The sequence below is a fragment of the Lithobates pipiens genome, unplaced genomic scaffold, assembly GCF_037356315.1.
Source record: "Lithobates pipiens isolate NorthernLeopardFrog02 unplaced genomic scaffold, aLitPip1_a1.2 Scaffold_19, whole genome shotgun sequence".
NCBI lineage: Eukaryota > Metazoa > Chordata > Amphibia > Anura > Ranidae > Lithobates > Lithobates pipiens.
Window position 1 is genome coordinate 539,333,997 of NW_027507764.1, and position 22,191 is coordinate 539,356,187.

Consider the following 22,191-nt stretch of genomic DNA (forward strand, 5'->3'; position numbering starts at 1 on the left):
AAACAAACACACCTACTTATCTCCATAATGTAGCATTGGTATGATGCTGCATCTGTTGCTTACCAGCGCTACCACCGAAAACTGAGATTTTACATGACCACTGATCACTTGACCAGTTCGGAGCAGAGAGTGATGGCTATCAGTCACCGCTTTCTTCTCTGCTCCTCCAGCGCTCACTGGACTGTCAAGCAGGAGATGGGGCAGGCAAAGCTGGCTTTGGCTCTCAACCATCTTTCAGTCAGGCAGCTGGTTGGAACCCAATAATATGGTCCAATAATATGGATCATTTCAGAGTTACATTTTTCAATAGGGATGCCATAATAAAAGTACATAACAAACACAGGCACTGCTTTCTTCTTAGTAGGGCTGCACAAAATTCTACCTTGACCATTCTTCCCCCTCACAAAGTCTGGTAGAACTGATAACAGATGATTTAAAGACTATATTGTTTTGATTTAATTAATTACTAAGTATTACTCTTTTTAGATACCAACAACAGCATTCGTGTAAACAGTACATGGCACAGCCACTGTAATATTCCACAGTGTTTCAGGCCTTTTTACTAGAATCTATAGAATCAGAATTTTTGTCTTTTTGCAATTGTAACTCATACACCAATTTCAGATTATTGTTCACTGCCCTAAAAAAGAAAATTGAATGCACATTTTAAGTCTTGTAAGAGACTATTTTAAGTTAGTCTTCTGTAATATATTTCACACAACCTTTTATTGAAACTTTCTTCCTAGGTTATTTTATTGACACTTTTGCTGAAATCACAGTTCCCTATAGAAGCAATTTTAGACAGTAAAAGGAGAGGAATATAATTATATTCTAATAAAAGAAATAGGATTTTTACAATCCATTTTTACTGTTCTTCACCTAGATAATATATCATTTTCATAGTACTTTTTTATTCTATCGTATTGGCTGACAAAAGTTAGTAAAAGGAAAAAAAAACACGCAGTTTATTCATAACATAGTAAAATTAGTTTATAACCAAAATATGTGTGGAAATTGAAATTGAATGTAAAATGAAATAGAAGTATCCAAAGTTCAAATATTTCCACTAACAAATCCAAATTTTTCCCCCTAGTCATTGGTATTAAAACATTAAATGTTGGTAAATCTATCAAGGACACAAATGACAAGGTACACATTGTTGAAATACCTGCCAGTTAAAAGGTAACCGGTACACAGGAAAAGAAAACAAACAAGATCGAAAATCATTGTGTTCAAACACAACACCAGGCATCCACTGTATTATCTCTATAAACACAATATAAATATGACAGAAATATATTTTAAATATATTTAAAAAACAATTATTACTACTTGTATCCTCTCAGAAGTGATATAGGGTTCATTCACATATTCAGCTTTTCAGTGAACATTGTATCTTTCTCTCTGCTCCCCAGCTATACTTCCCCTTCTCTGCCAAAGTATATCTGTTAGACTAAGTATGAAGCCTAAGTATATCTGTTCTTAAAAATATTCCCTGCCCCCTCCTTTTACCTATCCTACCTAAACTCTATAAAATGAATTAAATATATACCTATATTTTAACTGCTTTGGTTATGTGTTCTTGCAACTCTGTGTAAGCCCTTGTACACACGGTCGGAGATTCTGACAGAATGTGTCTGATTGGACTGTTTTGTCGGATATTCCCGACTGTGTGTGGTCTACATCGGACTGTTTCCATCGGAGTATCCGACGGACCAAGTTTTCCAACTTGTTGGTAAAATTTTCTGACAAAATGCTCTGATCGGACATACTCCGATCATGTGTAGAGAGTTCCGATCGGACAAAGTGCCACGCATGCTCAGATCAAATTCCTACACCAAAGCTATTGGCTACTAGCGTGAACATAGTCCTGTTGTAACGAAATAACGTCATCACGTCGGATTTTCCACCAACTTTGTCTGACTGTGTGTATGCAACAGTTTCGGACAAAATCCATCAGACAAAATCCGACGAATTTGGTTGTCGGAATCTCCGACCGTGTGTACAAGGGCTAAGACAACACTTGACAATGGCCCTGAATTTCAGGAGCCATGATATCACCCGTAGGCTCCCATGGCCCAGTCATAATCAGTGACCCCTTTTCTCTCCTGCAATAGCTGCTCACTGACACAAGGTAGCTTTAGCTGGAGTTGTGGAATCACATGACTGGACCAAAGGAGATTAAAAATAAGTAAGTGTACCAAACTTTTTTTTATACAGGTTAGGCAGGATAGGGATAGGTAGGATTAGGGAGAGGAAACAATTTTTAAGAATCATAAACCTTTTTGTGGCAGTGCGATTTGTTGTGAGATTGATTTTGTCTCTAACTTCTGTTTTAAGTACTCTGTTCTGAACCCCATTGTCTGTTGTGCTACCTAAACATTTACAGGAATGTTAATATGACTGACAATACATTGAATACCTGGCAGAACTTGTACTGCATTGCAAAATAAGGAAACTGCTGTTTTTGTATTCTACCTAAAGCTGAACTACGAGCAGAAGCTTTTTTTCTTTGTAAGCTGATGGTTCCTTTATGGGTCATGGTTGATCAGCAAAGATCTTGTTAATTTTTTTTCCCCAGTCCATCTTCTCTGAGAAAATTGAGGTGCGCTATTTGAATCACAGGCATTCTTGCCTATGACAGAACAAGAAAGAAAATGAGCGAGCACCAGCCTTGTGCATTATTCCAAGCAAATTTATTAATAAAACCAGAATAAAATACTACTCACAAACATTTGGAGATTAGGCACTTAGTGTAGCCACCTGATCATGTGGATCAGTCCAGTAAAAATAGTCTCCAAATAGCTATGGAGAAGACATCAGTGCTGCTGTTGACTGACATGTTTCAAAGTCATAGCTTCTTCTTTACCTATGACTTTGAAACACATCAGACAGCAGCAGCCCTGATGTATTTTCCATAGTTATCTAAAGACTATTGGTCCTGGATTGATCGCCACAATCAGGTGGCTATGCTAAGCGCCTAATCTCCATATGTTTGTGAGTAATATTTTATTCTGGTTTTATTAATACATTTGCTTGGAATAATGCACAAGGCTGGTGCGTCCACCTTTTCTTTCTTGTTCTGTGGTTACTAGGATATTCCCTATCCTGGAGGGCAGCAAGGCCATAGCAACCATCCCCTGAGTGACGGACTACTTGACATTGCACCATTGCACAGGAGTATTTGTTTGCTGTTCCTTGTCTGTGATATCTATTTTGTAAGACCAGAATATTTTACCTTGTATTCCTGCAGCCACCAGTCTTGCCTCTACCCAACTGAACTTTCTTACAGTGATCAGAATTGCAATTCCACCGGCGTAGTGGGCAGACACAGGATTCTGAGACTTCCAGGCTAAACCACCCACTGATGCAACATCATCAGAAAGACAGCCAGGAGACACCTAGTCCGTCCTGCCTCATATGTCTTAATTTACTTACTGACAGACCTCTCTCAGCAACCCATACCAGTAATGAATATTAGCACTATGTGGGGGCGAACACATGAGCTAATTTAGTGCAAGCAATACATGCTTTATGTACCTGCCCATATTCATGCCCATTCCCAACAATGCCCTTCCGTCTCACTCTACAGCTATGCATAATGCAAACTGTAGTTTCTAAATAGCTGTAGAGTCTTCTCCGCCGCTGCTATTTTATGAATTAGAGTGATAAAATCACAAATATTGCATTCTAAATTTCTATTGAATGATGTGGCTTATAAATAAGCTGATAAAGGTTTATTAGTTTACATGGGTCTGTGTACTTATTGGCATTTTTATGTGGTATACCCATTTAGATATTGCTAAAATGTAATTAAAGTAATATGTCTTCTTGTAAAATACAGTAAGTATTTTGACATACAGTATCAGGATACTTGTTAGTAGTTCTCATATACGTGTTAGAGCGTAAAGTATTACATCATGCTACAGTAGGTGCCGTCGATATTTTGTTTCCAGTGCGATGGGATTGCGCTGGAAATTACCGATGCGAGCTGTGCTTCTCACGCTCGCCGCCCCCACGAGATGCCACATATCCATAGGAATGTATTGGGGGCAGCAAGCAGGAGGAGTGACATAGCCAAAAGATGTGTGGATATTTGTATTTTCAAAGTAGTAAAATTGCCACATATAATAGGTTAATCCCATTCAACTGGATTTTTTTTTACATATTGAAGGCATTTCACAGCTTATCCAAGTGCCTTTTCAGTTCTAATGAGTATCAGGAACATAACCCAGCATTTATATCCACACTGGTAACACCGACACATTGATCCAATCACCATGTATCAAGGCAGATGTTGATTGTTCAAGAACAGGATGAGAGATGTAATAGTTTATGGAACCACACTGTTCTATTTAATCCCATCCCTTGGTGTAAGAAGACAACAACAGGTTTTAATGCTTTGATTTACGTGGTGGAAATGTGAATTGTTAAATATACATTGGAGCTATAATTGTTAGAGTATGTTCACAATATGCATTCAAGCTAACAAAGTTGATTAGAAAAGCTGTGAAATGTTGCCAATATTATAGAACAAGTGTAGTTGCATGTTCCTAACTACTATTAGCTAGGGTTACAATTTTATGTTAATGAATCTATATTTGGAGAAAATAAATGCCAAACAAGTAACTGAGCAACAGCCCAGATAGTTTTGAAATAGTAAAAACGTGATTAAAAATAGTTATCATAAAAAAAATAATTGAGAATAATTAAATCCATGTCATTGTTTTTCTTTTATGTGTCTGTGTTGTGTTTAGATGCTTTCCCTTCAGTCATGAAAATACAACAGCAGTCACTTGAACAACTGTAAGATTTTGGTTTTCACATCATTATCTGTGTTGGTGATAACGGTCATCAGGATGGGTGAATCCCCCTAGCCTGGATGCAACAGTAAAAACCTGATAGATATTCTAAACCTTCCACATAAAAAACTATTGAAAAAATGGACTTTGTACACTGAACTTTAAAGAAGATCTTCAGTCTTAAAACAAAACAAAAAAACTACTGACTGAAAAAAAGACACTTGCCAGTCCAGGTATCCAGCGCTGTCCTCACCCTGGTCAGTTCTTCAACAGTCTTCAGGCTCTTAGACCCAGAATGTTTACTAAGGGAATTTGGTTGTGACATCTTGCAACTTAACAGCCAGCTTCCCATTGCAAATGCGAGATTTGGCTGTGCTGTATGAATGGTCTTGTAGCCTGATTATTGCAGGAGGGGTGAGACCTTCCATTTTGATCACCTAGGCAGTCAGAGCATAAGTGGGAGCAGGTACCCACTAAAAATAAGGTAACTGCTCCCCTCAAAAAAAAAACCAGAAACCTCCAAAAGTGGGAGAGGAGGGGGGTAGAATGTGTTAAAGTAGAACTTCCATTGTAGGGCTAAGTTCCACTTTAAGTATACCTAAGAATATTAGAAGAATAAAACACTATCCTTAGATCTCTAGTGACATCGCATCCTCTGGTGACATCACTTATCCATCTTGCAATATCCTGGGAAAGGTGAGATAGCCACAAGTCTCAGCAAAAGAGATTATTACTGAGCCGGAGTGCATTCTCATAGAATTTGGCATTCTCAACTTTTCACGCAAGGTCAGCTTTAATCAAGCTGACAGTCTAGGCCACAATAGTGCAAATTTCCACATAAACACTTACTAGATTGTATAAGATATGCTCCCTCAATAATGCTACTAATGTACGTATGTCATATACAATACAGAGCACAATGCTAGATGTTCATAGTCTCTGCAGTGTACATTCTTCCAGCAAAATCGTGAGAAGACTATATTATATTAACAAAAATATCACTTCAGTTAATCCAGGTCGAAGTTGGCCATATGCATAAAACTGTTGAGGAGGAAATAGTGGAGAGTGAGCAAATACTTATATTTCCTTATCACCATTAAGTCAGAAAGCATAGGAATTAGATTGGATGTAAGTTGTCTCATTCTACACTTACCTTTACACACAGGCCTATGATCACTCCATGCTGCAAACACATCAGCAATCCTCTGACAAGTGATTTTTTTTTCACCTTGAAGAACATAGTCTTCATCACAAGAAAACAGTACAGTTGCTCCGAGGCTAAAACGAAACATAATTGGGCACAAATCACAAGGGAAAGCAATGGTTACTCCAAATTTAAGAAATTACACAATGACTTTTGCTACTATTAATTACATAACCCATCCCATTAATGAAAAATTTTATATGTTATTTCAGAATAAGTATCTGAACATTTTTTTTACAATCTTTTGGAATATGCCTGTCCCTAAACTGTTCATTTAAAAAATAACAATAATAATTGTTTTCTATACAGGATATACACGTAAAATAATAAAACAAACACAACATGCCAGGCTTTCATTGCAAATCAAGCAAACTCTCTAAATGGAAAAAAGGTAGAAAGAAAAGCAGATAATTCATTTTAAATATTGGTAACATACATGTATAAGTCAAAAGTAAGATTCAACTCAAACCTCGAGTGTTTGCCTATTCACCGAACAGCGAACATTATGCGGTTTTCGCAGCAAATTCGAAAGCCACGGAACACCGTTAAAGTCTATAGGACATTAACATGAAAAAACTAAAGTGCTCATGTTAAAGGCTTATTTGCCATAAAATGTGTTTGGGGACCTGGGTCCTGCCCCAGGGGATATGTATCAATACAAAAAAAGTTTAAAAAATTGCTGTTTTTAGGGAGCAGTGATTTTAATAATGCTTAAAGTGAAACAATAACAATGAAATATTTCTTTAAATATTATGCCTGCTGGGTGTCTATAGTATGCCTGTAAAGTGGCACAGTTTTCCTGTGTTTAGAACCGCTCCATAGCAAAATTACATTTCTAAAGGGAAAAAATGTAATTTAAATCTGATCGCTGCTGTAATGAATTGTCGGGTCTTGGCAATATAGATAAAACTCATTGAAAGAAACGGCATGAGTTCCCCCCAGTCCATTACCAGGACCTTTGGGTCTAATATGAATATTAAGGGGAACCCTGAGCCAACATTTTTTTTAAAAGTGCTTGGGGGTCCCCCAAAATCCATACTAGGCCCTCAGGTCTGGTATGAATATTAATGAGAACCCTGCACCAAATAAAAAAATGGCATATGGGGTCCCCTCAAAATCTATACCAGACCTGATCTGGTATGGAATTTAAGGGGAACCCTGCACCAAAATAAAAAAATGGTGTAGGGGTCCCCCCAAAATCTATACCAGACCCTTATCTGAACATACAACCTGACAGGCCACAGGAAAAGGGGGGGGCAGTGCCCCCCACCTGGCTTCGCTTATCCGCAGTTTGGGTGGCAAGGGGCCTGCCCTCACCCACACCAGAGGCCTCACATCACCAGGTCCCCCACCTGGCTGCTCTCATCCACAGCTCGGATGGCAAGGGGCCTGCCCTCACCCACACCAGAGGCCTCACACCACCAGGCCCCCCACCTGGCTGCACTCATCTGCAGCTCGGGTGGCAAGGGGCCTGCCCTCACCCACACCAGAGGCCTCACACCACCGGGCCCCCCACCTGGCTGCGCTCATCCGCAGCTTGGGTGGCAAGGGGTCTGCCCTCACCCACACCACAGGCCTCACAACACCGGGTCCCCCACCTGGCTTTGCTCATCCTCAGCTCAGGTTGCAAGGGGCCTGCCCTCACCCACACCAGAAGCCTCACACCACTGGGCCCCTCACCTGGCTGCGCTCATCCGCTACTCAGGTGGCAAGGGGCCGGCCCTCACCCACACCAGAAGCCTCACACCACCGGGCCCCCCACCTGGCTGCGCTTATCTGCAGTTTGGGTGGCAAGGGGCCTGCTTTCACCCACACCAAAGGCCTCACACCATCGGACCCCCACCTGACTGTGCTCATCCGCAGCTCGGGTGGCAAGGGGCCTACCTTCACCCACACCAGAGGCCTCACATCACCGAGCCCCCCACCTGGCTGCTCTCATCCGCAGCTTGGGTGACAAGGGGCCTGCCCTCACCCACACCAGAGGCCTCGCAACACCGGGTCCCCCACCTGGCTGTGACCATCCACAGTCCCCTTGTTAAAGAGGGCTTCCAGATTCTGATAAGCCCCCTGCCCACTGGGCAAGGGTTGTGGGGATGATGCCCTTGTCCCCATCAACATGGGGACAAGATGCTTTGGGGGCTACTCCAAAGCACCCTCCCCATGTTGAGGGCATGTGGCCTGGTACAATTCAGGAGGGGGGTGCTCACTCATGCCCCTTCTTTTCCTATGGCCTGCTAGGTCGTGTGCTCGGGTCTGGTATGGATTTTGGGGGGGGGGCATTACACCATTTTTTATTTTTTTTGGCGCAGGGTTCCCCTTAAAATCCATACCAGACCTGTAGGGTCTTATATGGATTTTGGAGGGACCCTACGCCTTTTTTTTAGTTGGCGAAGGGTTCCCCTTAATTTACATACCAGACCTGAAGGGCCTGTTATGGATTTTGGGGGGACCCCCATGCAATTTTTTTTGGTTCGGGATTCCCCTTAATATTCATACCAGACCCAAATGGCCTGGTAATGGGGGGGACCAATATCATCTTTTTCAATGAGTTTTATCTATATTGCCGAGACCTGACAATTCATTACAGCCACAATACATTTTAAATGACTTTTTTCTTTAAAAATGTCATTTTGTTTTGAAACTGTTCTAAACATGGGAAAACTGTGCTACTTTACAGGCATACTATAGACACTCCCCCAGGCATGATATTTAACCACTTCCCGCCCAGCCTATAGCAGAATGACGGCCGGGCAGTGGTTCTGCAGGATAACAGCAGCTGCACACCTGTGGGTGTGTGCATCGTGGCAATCGGTGGTGTGGTGTGTCAGTCTGACACACTGCTACATGATCTCGGTAAAGAGCCTCTGACAGAGGCTCTTTACCATGTGAAAAGCTGTGTCCAATCAGGGGCTGACCACGATGTAAACAGGAAGAGCCATTTATTGGCTTTTCCTCACTCATGTCTGACAGGCACTAGTAGAGGAGAGCCGATCGGTGGCTCTCCTGACAGGGGGGTCTGTGCCTCCAGGACCAGGGATGCCCACAACAGATGGATAACCAGGAATGCCACCCTAGACCACCAGGGATACCAGTAAGTGCCTAAATAATGCCAATCAGCGCCCACACATCTTGCCAGTCAGTGCCAGTCAGTCAGTGCCTGCCCAGATGTCTCCTCATCAGTGATGCCCAGCAGTGCTATCTATCAGTGTCCATCAGTGCCATCTATCAGTGCCCATCCATGCCCATCAGTGCCCACCTATCAGTGCCAATCAGTGCCCACCTGTGCCACCTATCAGTGAGACCCATAATTACCCATTAGTGCCACCTATCAGTGCCCATCAGTGCAGCATATCAGTGCCCATCAGTGTCTCCTATCAATGCCCATCAGTGCTGCATACCAGTGCCATCTATCAGTGCCCATCAGTGCTGCCTATCAGTGTCCATCAGTGCCATCTATCAGTGCCCATCAGTGCCACCTCATCAGTGCCAACTCATTGGTGCCACCTCATCAGTGCCACCTTATCAGTGCCCATTAGTGCAGCTTCATCAGTGCTCATCAGTGAAGGAGAAAACTTATTTATTTACAAAATGTTATAAAAGAAACAAAGAAAAACTATTTTCTGTCTTTTTTAATTGTTGCACAAAAAAATAAAATTGCCAGCAGTGATCAAATACCACCAAAAGAAAGCTCTATTTGTGGGAACAAAATTATAAAAAAAAATGTTTGAGTACAGTGTAGCATGACCACTCAAATCGCTGAAAGCTAAAAAATTGGCTTGGGAAGGAAGGGACAAAAGTGCCCGGTATTGAAGTGGTTAAAGGAATATTTTATTTTTATTGTTTCATGTTAAGCATTATTAAAATCACTGCTCCCCAAAAAATGGCAGCTTTTAAAACTTTTCTTTGCATTGATACATGTGCCCTGGGACAGGAACCAGGTCCCCAAACACTTTTTTATGATAATAACTTGCATATGAGCCTTTAAAATTAGCACTTTTGATTTTTCATGTTCATCTCCCATAGATTTTAATGGTGTTTGTGTGTTCGTCTGAATTTTTTGCCTGTTTGCATGTTCTGGTGCGAAAACGAATCCACTAAGAATAAATTAAGATATTATTTAGCAGCATGGTATTTTAAATACATTACTTAGATAGATTACACACACACGCTCAATGACAGGTTGCCAATCTGCTATGCAACTTGTGTTTTGCCTTTTTCCTATATTTTAAACTGTGCTATTTAAACATCCCACATGCCTACTGGGTGCTTTTCATTAGACCAGATGCATTTTGATGTGAATATTATTTTTTTTGAGAACCATTTTTGATATATTTAAGGGACCATTGTCGTAAAAGTTTTGCATGTTCTGATGAAAAAACATAGAAGATATTAGCACATTACTTTATCCCAAGGCCTTTGCAAAGTTTGTAATACTAAATTATTACTAATTCTGAAATTAACAGTAGATAGGAAATAGCATGCCCCATTCACTTCTTTAGGGGTTCTCAGGCTGTCCCCTTTTATAAACATTTGGACCATTTCATTTTGTTTTCTTCTTTGATGAATAATGCCCTGCATTTCTGGTGTTCCAATAATACCTGTGCTCAAATGACAAATGATTGCAGCCAGCATGCTCAGCCCTTCAGTGTGACCACAAATGCCCAAACACTGGAAGCTACCTTGACTTTCTGTGAGACTCAGCGCTGCATCTCTCAGCACTTGGAGTGCATTGCAATAGATACACTTGCTTAACTTTCCTGGCGGTATGATTATTTCTGATTTTAGGTGCTGAAAGTGGTTCCATTATTTTGCAGGGAAATTTGCTGTTTTATATTGTAGGCCTGCAATTCTTAGGAATAACTCATCCCGGGTATAATAGTAGTTTGAAACACAAAATCATAAATTATAATATAATAAATAACTATAAATAATTATAACAAATAATATAATAATAATAAAAAATATTGAAATTTGCTCAGTTGCAGAATTGTCACTGTCATTAGATTTAGTGTTTGATGATGAATATCCCCAGAAATCGATATTGCTTAATTCTGCAAGTGATTATAATTTATTATCGCTGTTTTCTAGCTGGTCTATAACCACTTTTGACATAAAGGGACACTTTTTGGTTGCTATGGACAATCTCCAAATTCCAGGCAGAAAAAACTGTATTTATAATGTAAAACTACATGCAGGGCACTGGACAGACCACTGGGGACAAAGGGGGTGTGCATTTTTTTATACAGTACTGTAATCTGCAAGATTACAGTACTGTATGTGTATTGTGTGTGTTTACTTTTTTGAATTTGGCACCAATCTCCGCTCCCGTGCGTCACAACTTCGCAAGGAACGGAGCCCAGCGGCACTCGGGCATTGTGTGAATCGAGCGGAGGACGAGTCACACACACAGCGGGGAGGACATCGCAGGATCCAGGGGACAAGGTAAGCAACTCTCCCTGTATCCTGCAATGCGATCCCAAGTCTTGCTCTGGGGTTACCGCTTACGGCACTGAAATTCCACCCCGAGCCAGACTCGGGAATACCGCAAGGGGGGTTAATCAAGCTGGCAGGCTTAGCTTTCCGCTTGCCATTCACCTGTCATTTGAGCATACTACACTTCTGTTGTCTAAATGCTAGAAAATTATCAAAAAAAGATGGAGGCAGCTGTCTTACTTCAGGTTCACTTAAATTGAAGTTATTCCACCAATAATAAGAAAAATGCAATGGTCCGAGAAAATAGCCTTGGCTCCCTTACAGAGCAAATTGTGTACTAATGAATGAATTATTGTAATTCATAATCCTTTTAGAAGAATATATGGTTTAGGCTTAATAGACCAGACATTAACGTTCAATACTTGCTTGTTTTTACTCAGCACTTCAGCTCAGGTCATGCTGCAGTACACACCTGTCCTGATCAGGAATGCTTAAATAGTCTTCTGTGTATTCAGCATATGCCTGAAATAACAGGTTCTGTTTGGCTTCTATCTGTCATCCATTCTGTTCATTGTTTTACTTCAGCACTTGTCCTACCTGTTAGTTGACGGTCACTCTTTCTGATACAGCACATCCACTTACCTTCATTACACAAGTAGATTTTTTTACAAATGACATTAAAATACATGATAATCAATAATACATAATCTATTTATTGCCTTAGAATTTCAATTTTTCGAAATAATATTTGCAATGTATTTGTATTTTTTCTAACAAAAATATATTACATAGTATAATATATGCTGTGTTTGCAAAACATACTGGGATTTCTCAAGAAGACCTTGCACTGATTGTTTGCTTTCTGACAGCCTGTGTTAATCCACTAGTTAATGAACTGATGGGTTTACAGAGGAAAATATGGCATATCAGCTGCTCCTTGATTGCTATATGTTTGAGGCTTGATAATTATGGATTAGTAAATAGTTTCAGACAATTGAGTCAGTTGACCACTAATATTTTCATTTTTGTTTACCTAAAATTTGAGCCTATTCTTTTCCCATTTTCTGGTTCTCCTGGGTCAGGACACATATTTGATGCTTGTTTTATACCTCCCTCATTTACTGTGAAAAAAAAAACACATTTTATCAAATTAATGGATATAGGTGACATCATATAATACAGAGAAACACTATAAAAAAAAATCACACACAAACATAAAATGTAACTAGCTTTAAATGATGCCAGCTTTTTACCAAATGCATATTTTTTTACCAAAAGAAAATCGAACGCCCAATTTTTGCAAGCATTCCAGACTTAATCCAACAACTGCAAAAAATATAACTGATATTATCAATAAGACAATTTTACTTTACTTTTCAACAAATGATATACTGCATTGAAGTGTGGACATTAAGTAATGCCCTTAAATTTTTTTTTTTTCAATAATGAAGGTTTTATGCTATCTTGAAAAATACATTTTAAGTTCAACTTCTGCACTATTTAGGCGTCCCTAATTTATTAAACCATGCCTGTTTATATGTGTTACAACTGTAAGAAGATATGATTATACCAGAGCCCAACGTCACTTATAGAGTGTTTCAAAACTGTTGAATGGAAATTGAACTTGTTACACCTAAATCTTCCACCGGCTAATTTGCAAGTGCTGCCAAGGTACTTGGCAAACAGAATAAGACAAATAGGAGCAAAGCATGCTTTAAATGTGACTTTTGAAGAATGCATTAAAACCATCATTACTGAAACCAAGTAAAGCATTTACCTACCTCCCCCTATATCCTCTTCAGCATTATGTTCATTTCTAAAGTAATAATACCTTATTTGCACCTCAGATGGCAAATATATATGAGAAACGTTATACATTTTATATCTGTAGACATGAACATCTTCTAGTTTAAGCAACATATATAAAGATGTCCTTACATTATTATTATCCTTTGCAAACACAACAGTTATATTTGGGTGCAGCACAGTTTGGAGGAAATTACATAAACTATAAAATGTAATTGCATGAAATCATTGTCTGTTTAGACATTAACAAAAATAAACAAAAAAGAATAGTATTTATTTAATCATATAAACTACACAAGATGAATAGATTAGTCACAGCATTTTTTACCTTAAAGTATAACGAAAGGAAAAACGTTTCTAGTTTTGGTAAGAGTAGAGAAGGATTAGAACATCTCTGAGGTTTTTAATACTGTCTGAGCCCCATTAGGGAGATTCAGCATCCCAATTTCCCCTGTTTACCATTATCATTGAAAGTAAAAGAAAATTCCACAATTTTGGGTTTCCCCAGAACAGTAAGGACAAATCTTCCGGGGATTCTCTAGCTTTGGCTGGATTTCCCCTCACTTCCTGTTTTAGCTATAGGACTTGAAATTGAGAGAAATCTCCCAATTAGGACACAGATGGACAAAAAAACTTGACAGGGGTTATAACCCTTTCTTACGCTATCCAAAATGAAAAAAATATGTTGCCTTTAGTACTACTATTATTGCATAGATAGATAAGATATACTGTCAATATACAGTAGCATCATTTATGATATCACAAACTTGCCCCCTAGTGCTAACCCATTCATTACCACTGACATTTATACAGGAATCAGTGCATTTTTATAACACTGATCGCTGTATAAATGTCAGTGGTCCCAAAAAGTGTCAAAAGTGTCCGATCTGTCCGCCGTAATATCTCAGCACTGATAAAAATTTCTGATCACTGCTAATATTAGTAAAAAAAAAAATAATAATAAAAATGCCATAAAATCTATCCCATAGTTTATAGATGCTATAACTTTTGCGCAAATCAATCAATATACACTTTTTGCAATTTTTTTGCCAAAAATATGTAGAACAATATATATAACAAATATATACAAAATTGATGAAGAAATTTGATTTTTTAAAACATTTTTGGAGATATTTATTACAACAAAATTGACACTCTTTTTTTGTTAATAACGCAAAAAATAAAAACTGCAGAGGTGAGAAAATACCACCAAAAGAATGTGCTATTTGTGGGGAGAAAAGGACGTCAATTGTGTTTGATTACAGTGCTGCAAGACCACGCAATTGTCAGTTAAACAGACGCAGTGCCGTATCGCAAAAAATGGTCTGGTCATTAAGTAGGCAAATCATCCAGTCTGTAAGTGGTTAGTCTTCTCTCCTCAATAAACACCTAACAGAAACTTCATTATTTTCACTCCAAAGCTAATGGTATTTTAGTTGAAACCTCTTAGTATATTACTGTAATGCAGCCAGGCTGTATATACATATAGGAAGAGAGATGTTGATTAGAGTAAGTTTAGTAAAGGGAGTCGGACTGCAGGAGAGCCGAGCCACTGCTTTTACTGTATGCGTGTAAACCACAGTCCAACTCTCCTATGTGCTTACTGCACAGTTTTTAAACCCTTATTGCATTTTTTAACCCTTTTCACACATGTTTAGCCTTTTTTTTCAGCAATTAGCATAATAAAACAGGATACAAACAAAAAAGTCAGTGCTACTACCCATAAATCACATAGATAGGAGAGCTCCCAGGTGCTCAATCCACAGTCGTTAGCTGAGTAGGGAAATGTAGGTAAATGAGGAAAAGATGATCCGCACTCTGGTGATTGCTCTTAAAAAATGTAGTATTCGTTAACAAGCCACAGTGACCAAACGCAAATAAGAAAGGTTGACACATTTCAGCCTATAAGGCCTTAGTCATAACCACCTTATGACTAAGGCCTTATAGGCTGAAGCGAGTCAACCTTTCTTATTTGCGTTTGGTCACTGTGGCTTGTTAATAAATACTACATTTTTTAAGAGCAATCACCTTTTCCTCATTTCCCTACTCAGCATAATAAAACACCCAGTAAAAAAAGAGGCATATTGATCACTGTATATACAACCTACCTGTATCACGTAAGTACATTAAGAGTATTCAAATGGACTTTAAGAAGCAATCTTCCCATGTGATATCATTTATAGGTAAATAACACTGAATAATTATTTTTATAATTATTATTTTTTAATTTTAGTTTGTGCTCACATTACCTAGAATATTAAATAAACCATAAATGAAATATATTCATTTTTTAAAGCACTTTGGGGTTGATTTACTAAAACTGAAGAGTGTAAAATCTGGTGCCTCTGTGTATGTGCCTCTGTGGTAGCCAATCTGCTTCTAACTTCAGCTTTTTCACATAAATTTAACAATAAAACCTGGAATCTGATTTCGATGCAGAACTGCACCTGATTTTGCACTCTCCAGTTTTAGTAAATAAATCCCTATGTGTCATAAACAATTCTTAAAGGATAAGTTCACATTTGGAACATGATACACATTCCACCTGTTCATGTAACATGTTTCAGCATCTGCACCTTCTCAACCCAATCCCCCCTCATTGTGACAGTGGGGGGGTCTTCTCCCTGCCCCTCATGTCCATTCATTCATTTATAGTTTACTGTGAATGAATAGACAAGTAGCATCAGCCATTGTGGTTGATGGCTTGTGGTTTTAAATAAATTACAAGGGTGCTGGTTCGCACTTTCAAGGTTCATTGATCTTCCTGTTCTCAAGTAACTGCCTGCCCATATCAGAGGTATGAACAGACCGCTATCCTGAGAGCCTGCAGGAGCCAGACATTGCACCCATAACACAGGTACTATGCCCAGCTGGCTCCTTAGAAAAAAAATGCATATTTATTTATTATATTTATTTTTTGCCTATTTGATTACATTTTTCTTTCAGCCACTTTACAGCCATTATCTCTATAAATACACTTGCTCCATCAGTGATTGCTGTTATTGGTCTGGGTGGGTTCCCTAATGGGAAAACATCAGAACATGCATGTACAATAAGCTCTTAAACTTATAGTCTCCATTGTAAGTTTAGGTAACAGGGTGACAATACAGGAGAGCAATTGGGAGACAGGGGTAGAGCATTATTGTCCCCACAGCAGGAAAGCCTGCACAAGGGTTTTCATGGTAGGACTACAACATAATATTTGAATAAAAGTTTCTTATTTAGAAATACTGAAAATAACTTCTGAAGTTATATTAACATATTAAATATTATGAAATGTGTGCTTTTAGTAATTTGGCTAAGATCTACTTTAAAGGGGAGTTCCAGTCCCCCAAACATTTTTGGGGGACTTTTCTAAATTCTAACATGTCATATTTTTAGCGCTTTTACTTTCTTTAACCCTTTCATGACTAAGCCTATTTTTGACATTTGGTGTTTATAAGTTAAAATCCGTATTGTTTACTAGAAAATTACTTAGAACCCCCAAACAGTGTATATATATTTTTAGCAGAGAATCTAGAGAATAAAATGGCAATTGTTGCAATATTTTATGTCACACGGTATTTGTGTAGCAGTGTTTTTCATGAATTAAAAAAAAAAAACGAAACAGTAAAGTTTGCCCAATTTTTTTGTATAATGTGAAGGATGATGTTACACCGAGTAAATAGATACCAAACATGTCACGCTTTATAATTGCACGCACTCGTGGAATGATGACAAACTACGGTACCTAAAAATCTCCATAGGCGACGCTTTAATTTTTTTTCTGGTTACCAGGTTAGAGTTACAGAGGATGTCTAGTGCTAGAATTATTGCTCTTGTTCTGACGATCGTGGCAATACCTCACATGTGTGATTTTAACACCGTTTACATATGTGGACGCGACTTCCGTATGCGTTTTATTTGCTGCGTGAGCTGGTGGCGACGGGGCCGCTTTAAAAAAAAAATTCTTATTTATTTTATTTATTTTCAAATTAATAAATAATAAAAAAACAACAAAATTTTCGATCCCTATTATTGCTGTCACAAGGAATGTAAACATCCCTTGTGACAGTAATAGGTGGTGACAGATACTCTTTATGAAGGGATCGGGGGTCTAAAAGACCCCAAATCCCTCCTTTGCACTTCAAAGTATTCAGATCGCCATTTCTGGCGATTATGAATACTGTATATTTTTTAAAACTGGCGTCATCGGCAGCCGAGTAAACAGGAAGTAACGTATTAACGTCGCTTCCATGTTTACAATTAGGAGGCTTGAATGAAGCCACTTACGGCTTCGTTCCAGCCTGTCCCTAGCCACCAGAAGCAGTGGTTTGTTGATCGGGCTCCCAGTGGAACGGGAGCCCCGGTAAGAATGGTGGGAGGTGGCGGGAGGGGGGCGTCCCCTCCCGCTCCTCTGGTATAACAGCTGAGCGGCTTTTAGCCACATCTGTTGTTATATCTGGAAAGCCGATCACTGGCTCTAAAAAACAGTAGTGGGATGATGCCTGCAGCTGTGGGCATCATCCCGGTATAACCTCCGAAAGCCGAGTATGCACATCTGTGTACGCTCAGTGGCAAGGGGTTAAAATAGTTTTACTCACACATCTCGGAAGCAGGCAGGTTCCATTTTAGCTGTGGGCATCTGAAGCCCTCCTGTGTTAATCTCCTGGATTTCTGTGCAGTTGGCTACCCAGCATGTACCTCCCAATCTCGTCTATGCACACTAATGACGCTACGTGGCTCTCCTTCTTCCAGCTTGAGCATGAGATTTCGGCATTAGGCAATTGCAAGGGCTCCAGGGATACATGATGCCGCTATCCCAGGAATCCTTGTGAATCGCCTAGTGATATAATCACCTAGGCGGAGACAGGCGGAAGTAAAGGAAAAATAACACAGAAAAAGGTACTCCTAAGTAGAAAAGGTGATACAATAGGGAGAAAGTTCAGAAAATGGGTGGAACTCTGCTTTAAATAACATGCTGTATATACTTCAGGGACAGAGGAGGTCTTTTTTTCTTTTTGAAAATAATATCTGGTTAAAGTACTAAAGACAAACCTTTTTTAAGAAAGATAAAACGTTTTAACCTTTGCAATTTCTGGAACACTATATTTTAGGAAATACACTATCTGTGCCATTAGCAAGCACTGATTTTTCCCACATCAAATGTTTAAAAACATCCTGAGCAATTTATTTAAATTTTAAGCATTAAATTGCAGTAGCACTAATTTCAATTATTGGCCTGGACCAACAAGTGGATTATAGCCAACCTATACACTGCATTTGTTTAAGGTGAAAAAGTTGGGATCTCCCTCAGGACCAATATATTCATTTTGCAAATTCCCATTATCTACAGATCCTTACTGGCAATTTGATTGGTACGTTTTTGTGCAGAACTTAAAAAGAAGACACTCTTAGTACAGTATGAATCTATGACAAAAATGGTATACTCTTGTAGTTGCTATGACTGACATATTTTAAGTGATACTGATTAGAAATGATTTACCATAATAATTAACAAAGATGTTGATGATTAATAATGTTTGAGGAGGATGAAAAATTAAAGATAAAAATAATAATGTTTAGATGACAATAATTTTGGTACTGGTAGGGTAGCAATGGGCAAGGGGTACTTGTAGCAAGGAGTAAAGATTGGTTGTGGTAACTATTATTATCTCTAAAATAAAGATAATTAGGCCTATTAAATGAGTTAAAAACAACTACCAATAACAAGCAATAAGAGCCATTTTTAATGGACTGATTCAAGCAAGCTGAAATTCAATTTTTTTTGTTTTGTTCTTGGTTTCTGCAAAATACATATTATGTGTATATACATATATATATATATATATATATATATATATATACATATATATATATATATATATATATATATATATATATATATATATATATATATATATATATATATATTTTTTTTTCTTTACTTTTTTTAACCACTTGTTGACTGTCTACTGTACATTTACTAGACATGTGCACACTGAAATATTTTGTTTTCGGAATTTCATCCGAAAAATTTATTTATTTAGTTGCTCCCGAAATTCATTTTTATTTATTTTGTTTTGTTAAAAAATGCATTAGTCCGGAAATCCGAAATAATTAAGGTCGAATCTGTCATTGAAGGCTTATGGTGTCTGTCAAATGTTCTAAGAAGATTTGACGGAGCAGCTAAACTTTATGACACCGCAATCGTACTTTTCCAGTTGAATATTCCGCCTACAAGCTATAGTAGAATTCTAAGAAGAAATTCAATTTAAAAAAAAAAAATGTATTGGTTATGTTTTATAGAAAGTGAAAAATACAGTTTTTTTTCTTTTTTGTTTATAGTGCAAAAAATTAAATCTGCAGAGGTGATAAAATAGAAAGAAAGTTGTTATTTGGGTACAGTGTCGCATAGCCACGCAACTGTCTGTTAAAGTAACGCAGTACTCTATCACAGAAAACGACTTGGTCATGAAGGCGGGTAAATCTTCCGAAGGTCAAGTGGTTAACAGGTTTAAGAAAGACTGAATATTTTAGCTAGAAGTAGGAACAAATTACGCTATTTATACACAATAACAAAAGCTATTGTGCCTACCAGTAAACAATCTCTCTATTATGTTCTTCTTAAGCGACGATGAATGACTTATTACATGAACTTTGGATAAAACCCTAAACAAAACATCATGAAAGTGAGCTAATTTATAGGATGAGGCTGTTTGCTTTTTGAAATATTTGATATTTCATGCAACCCTATCATTCAATATGGTAACAATATATTTACAACAACAGATAACACTACAGAGGGTAACAGTGGTCAGAAAAAAATAGAATTATTCTAAGTTAAGCCACAGACTTATAATTAGTAGCTCTGTGCTGCCAGGTACATATAATTATATTCATCTAGAGAATCACATCTGGTCTTTCCTATCGGCTTTTGCCAAGATAGGGTACAGTGTGAGATCAATGTTATTAATGATCCTACAAGCAAGTATGCCAGCTTTATCTGAGATGTTCAGATTAACACATGATGACTTCTGGGACTGACCTTAGTCAGCAACAAATAAGAACAGATATAACAAGCAACAAACATGGAACAGTGATAGAAGGTGTGACCCTTTGCTATGGAGTACTTTATCATCTGCTATGACAAATAAACTAGATGAATTATCCCTTTATACTCCTGGGACATACACTTTGCTCCTGAATATCAATCCCTAGCAGGTAGTAAATATATTTTAAACAGCAGCATTTTCCTTCAGTAGATTACTCCACTCAGTATGTTTTTTTTTAATGGTTAGGAATTGAAATCCATATTTTTTGCATTAAAAAATAACACAAAACTCAACTTTGAAATGTATGTAAACCCTAACAATGAACTTCTATATTTTGCTCCATTTTGGTTGGTTAAATATTCCAAAGAAAACTTATTTTTTCTATCTGTTCAATAAAATCAAAGGTATCTGTCTATTCATCCAGAGATATAGGTAGATAATAATGTCCTGTGATCTCTGCCTGTGTTATCAACTACCATTCTTCCCAGTTCTCTCTGTATTACAGAACATCTCCTCTCTATTTATAAAAAAAGTGAAGACTGGGAGTATTCTGCAGTCCTCCTGTCAATTTATTCTCCATTGATACAGTGAATGAACATTGTCACCCAAGAATATGGAGGGTATTATGGTCAACAGGTAAGAATAAAGAAATATAAGCTAAAAAACAAGCAACATAATTCATCCATCACATCCATAATTTGCCAAGCTGCAATCAATTCTTTTTTTGGTTTATGTAGACATTAAAGTTTGAAACTGTGATGCTACAATATTTACTAGCAACATAGTAGTCCTTACACACAATGGAATTTAATACAGTGCTGAATCCCCCCCGCCTTTTTTTTATATTACAGGACCTACTCACAGCTACTGTGAAGTAATGTGCAGCGATCACTGTAGGAAATGCTACTATGGATTATAGGAACAAGTCACAATAGACACCACACTATTTAAAGTGACAGTAAACTCTAAATAAAATAAAAAAATAATTAGCAGACTTCCTTTCCCAATACTGCCCGAAACCGATCACACCTCAACAAGCGCAAGCCTTAGAACTTCCTCTCTCCTCAGAGGAACTTTTATTAGCAATTAAACAAATGAAGGTGGGTAAAAGCCTGGGTCCGGATGGTCTACCTCTTATATACTACAAAACCTTTACAGACGAACTGACGCCTCCCCTACTACGGGCACTTAATACTCTAGCAGACCCCAACACCCCTCCAGGCCGCATGCTGGAGGCACACATAACAGTTATCCCCAAATCCGGCAAGGACCCAACGCAGGTATCCAACTACAGGCCCATTTCGCTACTTAATGTGGATATTAAACTATATGCAAAAATGCTTGTCAATAGATTGCTCCCCCTCATTCCCGGCCTAATTTTCTCTGACCAGGTAGGCGTTATCCCCGGCAGGGAGGCTAGGGACAACACCATACGCACACTGAATCTACACCACTGGTTTACCTCTACCCTATCTCGGGGGTTCTTTCTGTCCCTTGATGCGGAGAAGGCATTTGACAGGGTGGCTTGGGACTATATGCAGGCAGTACTGAAGGGAGTTGGACTCCTACCACGCATGTGCACGCATATTGATGCCTTGTATGCGAACCATTCAGCCAAAGTGAAAGTCAATGGCCTCCTGTCAGACGCCTTCTCCATCAGTAACGGGACGCGACAGGGCTGCCCCCTGTCGCCCTTAATCTTTGTTTTGACACTTGAGCCCCTGCTCAATAGACTAAGAGCCAACCCTGATATAAAGGGGTGTGTAGTGGGCGATAGGGAGTTCAAGGTAGCAGTGTATGCGGATGATATCCTGCTCTCACTGCAGTCCCCACGCACGTCCTTGTCTAATCTCCTCAGTGATTTGAAACAGTTCGGTGAATTGTCAAACTTAAAGATTAATTACTCTAAATC

At 38.6% G+C, this 22,191-nt stretch overlaps 1 protein-coding gene across 1 annotated transcript in view; it reads right to left on the reverse strand.

Moving 5' to 3' along the window:
* The window catches only part of CSMD3 (CUB and Sushi multiple domains 3), a 1,166,690-nt gene that overhangs the window by 804,316 nt on the left and 340,183 nt on the right, over positions 1–22,191 (reverse strand). Inside the window, exons 8-9 of the mRNA XM_077493847.1 lie at positions 12,473–12,560; positions 5,956–6,080 (exon numbers count right to left, since the gene is read on the reverse strand). Coding sequence (XP_077349973.1) covers positions 5,956–6,080; positions 12,473–12,560 — 213 coding nt within the window. The remainder of the gene's footprint in view (positions 1–5,955; positions 6,081–12,472; positions 12,561–22,191) is intronic.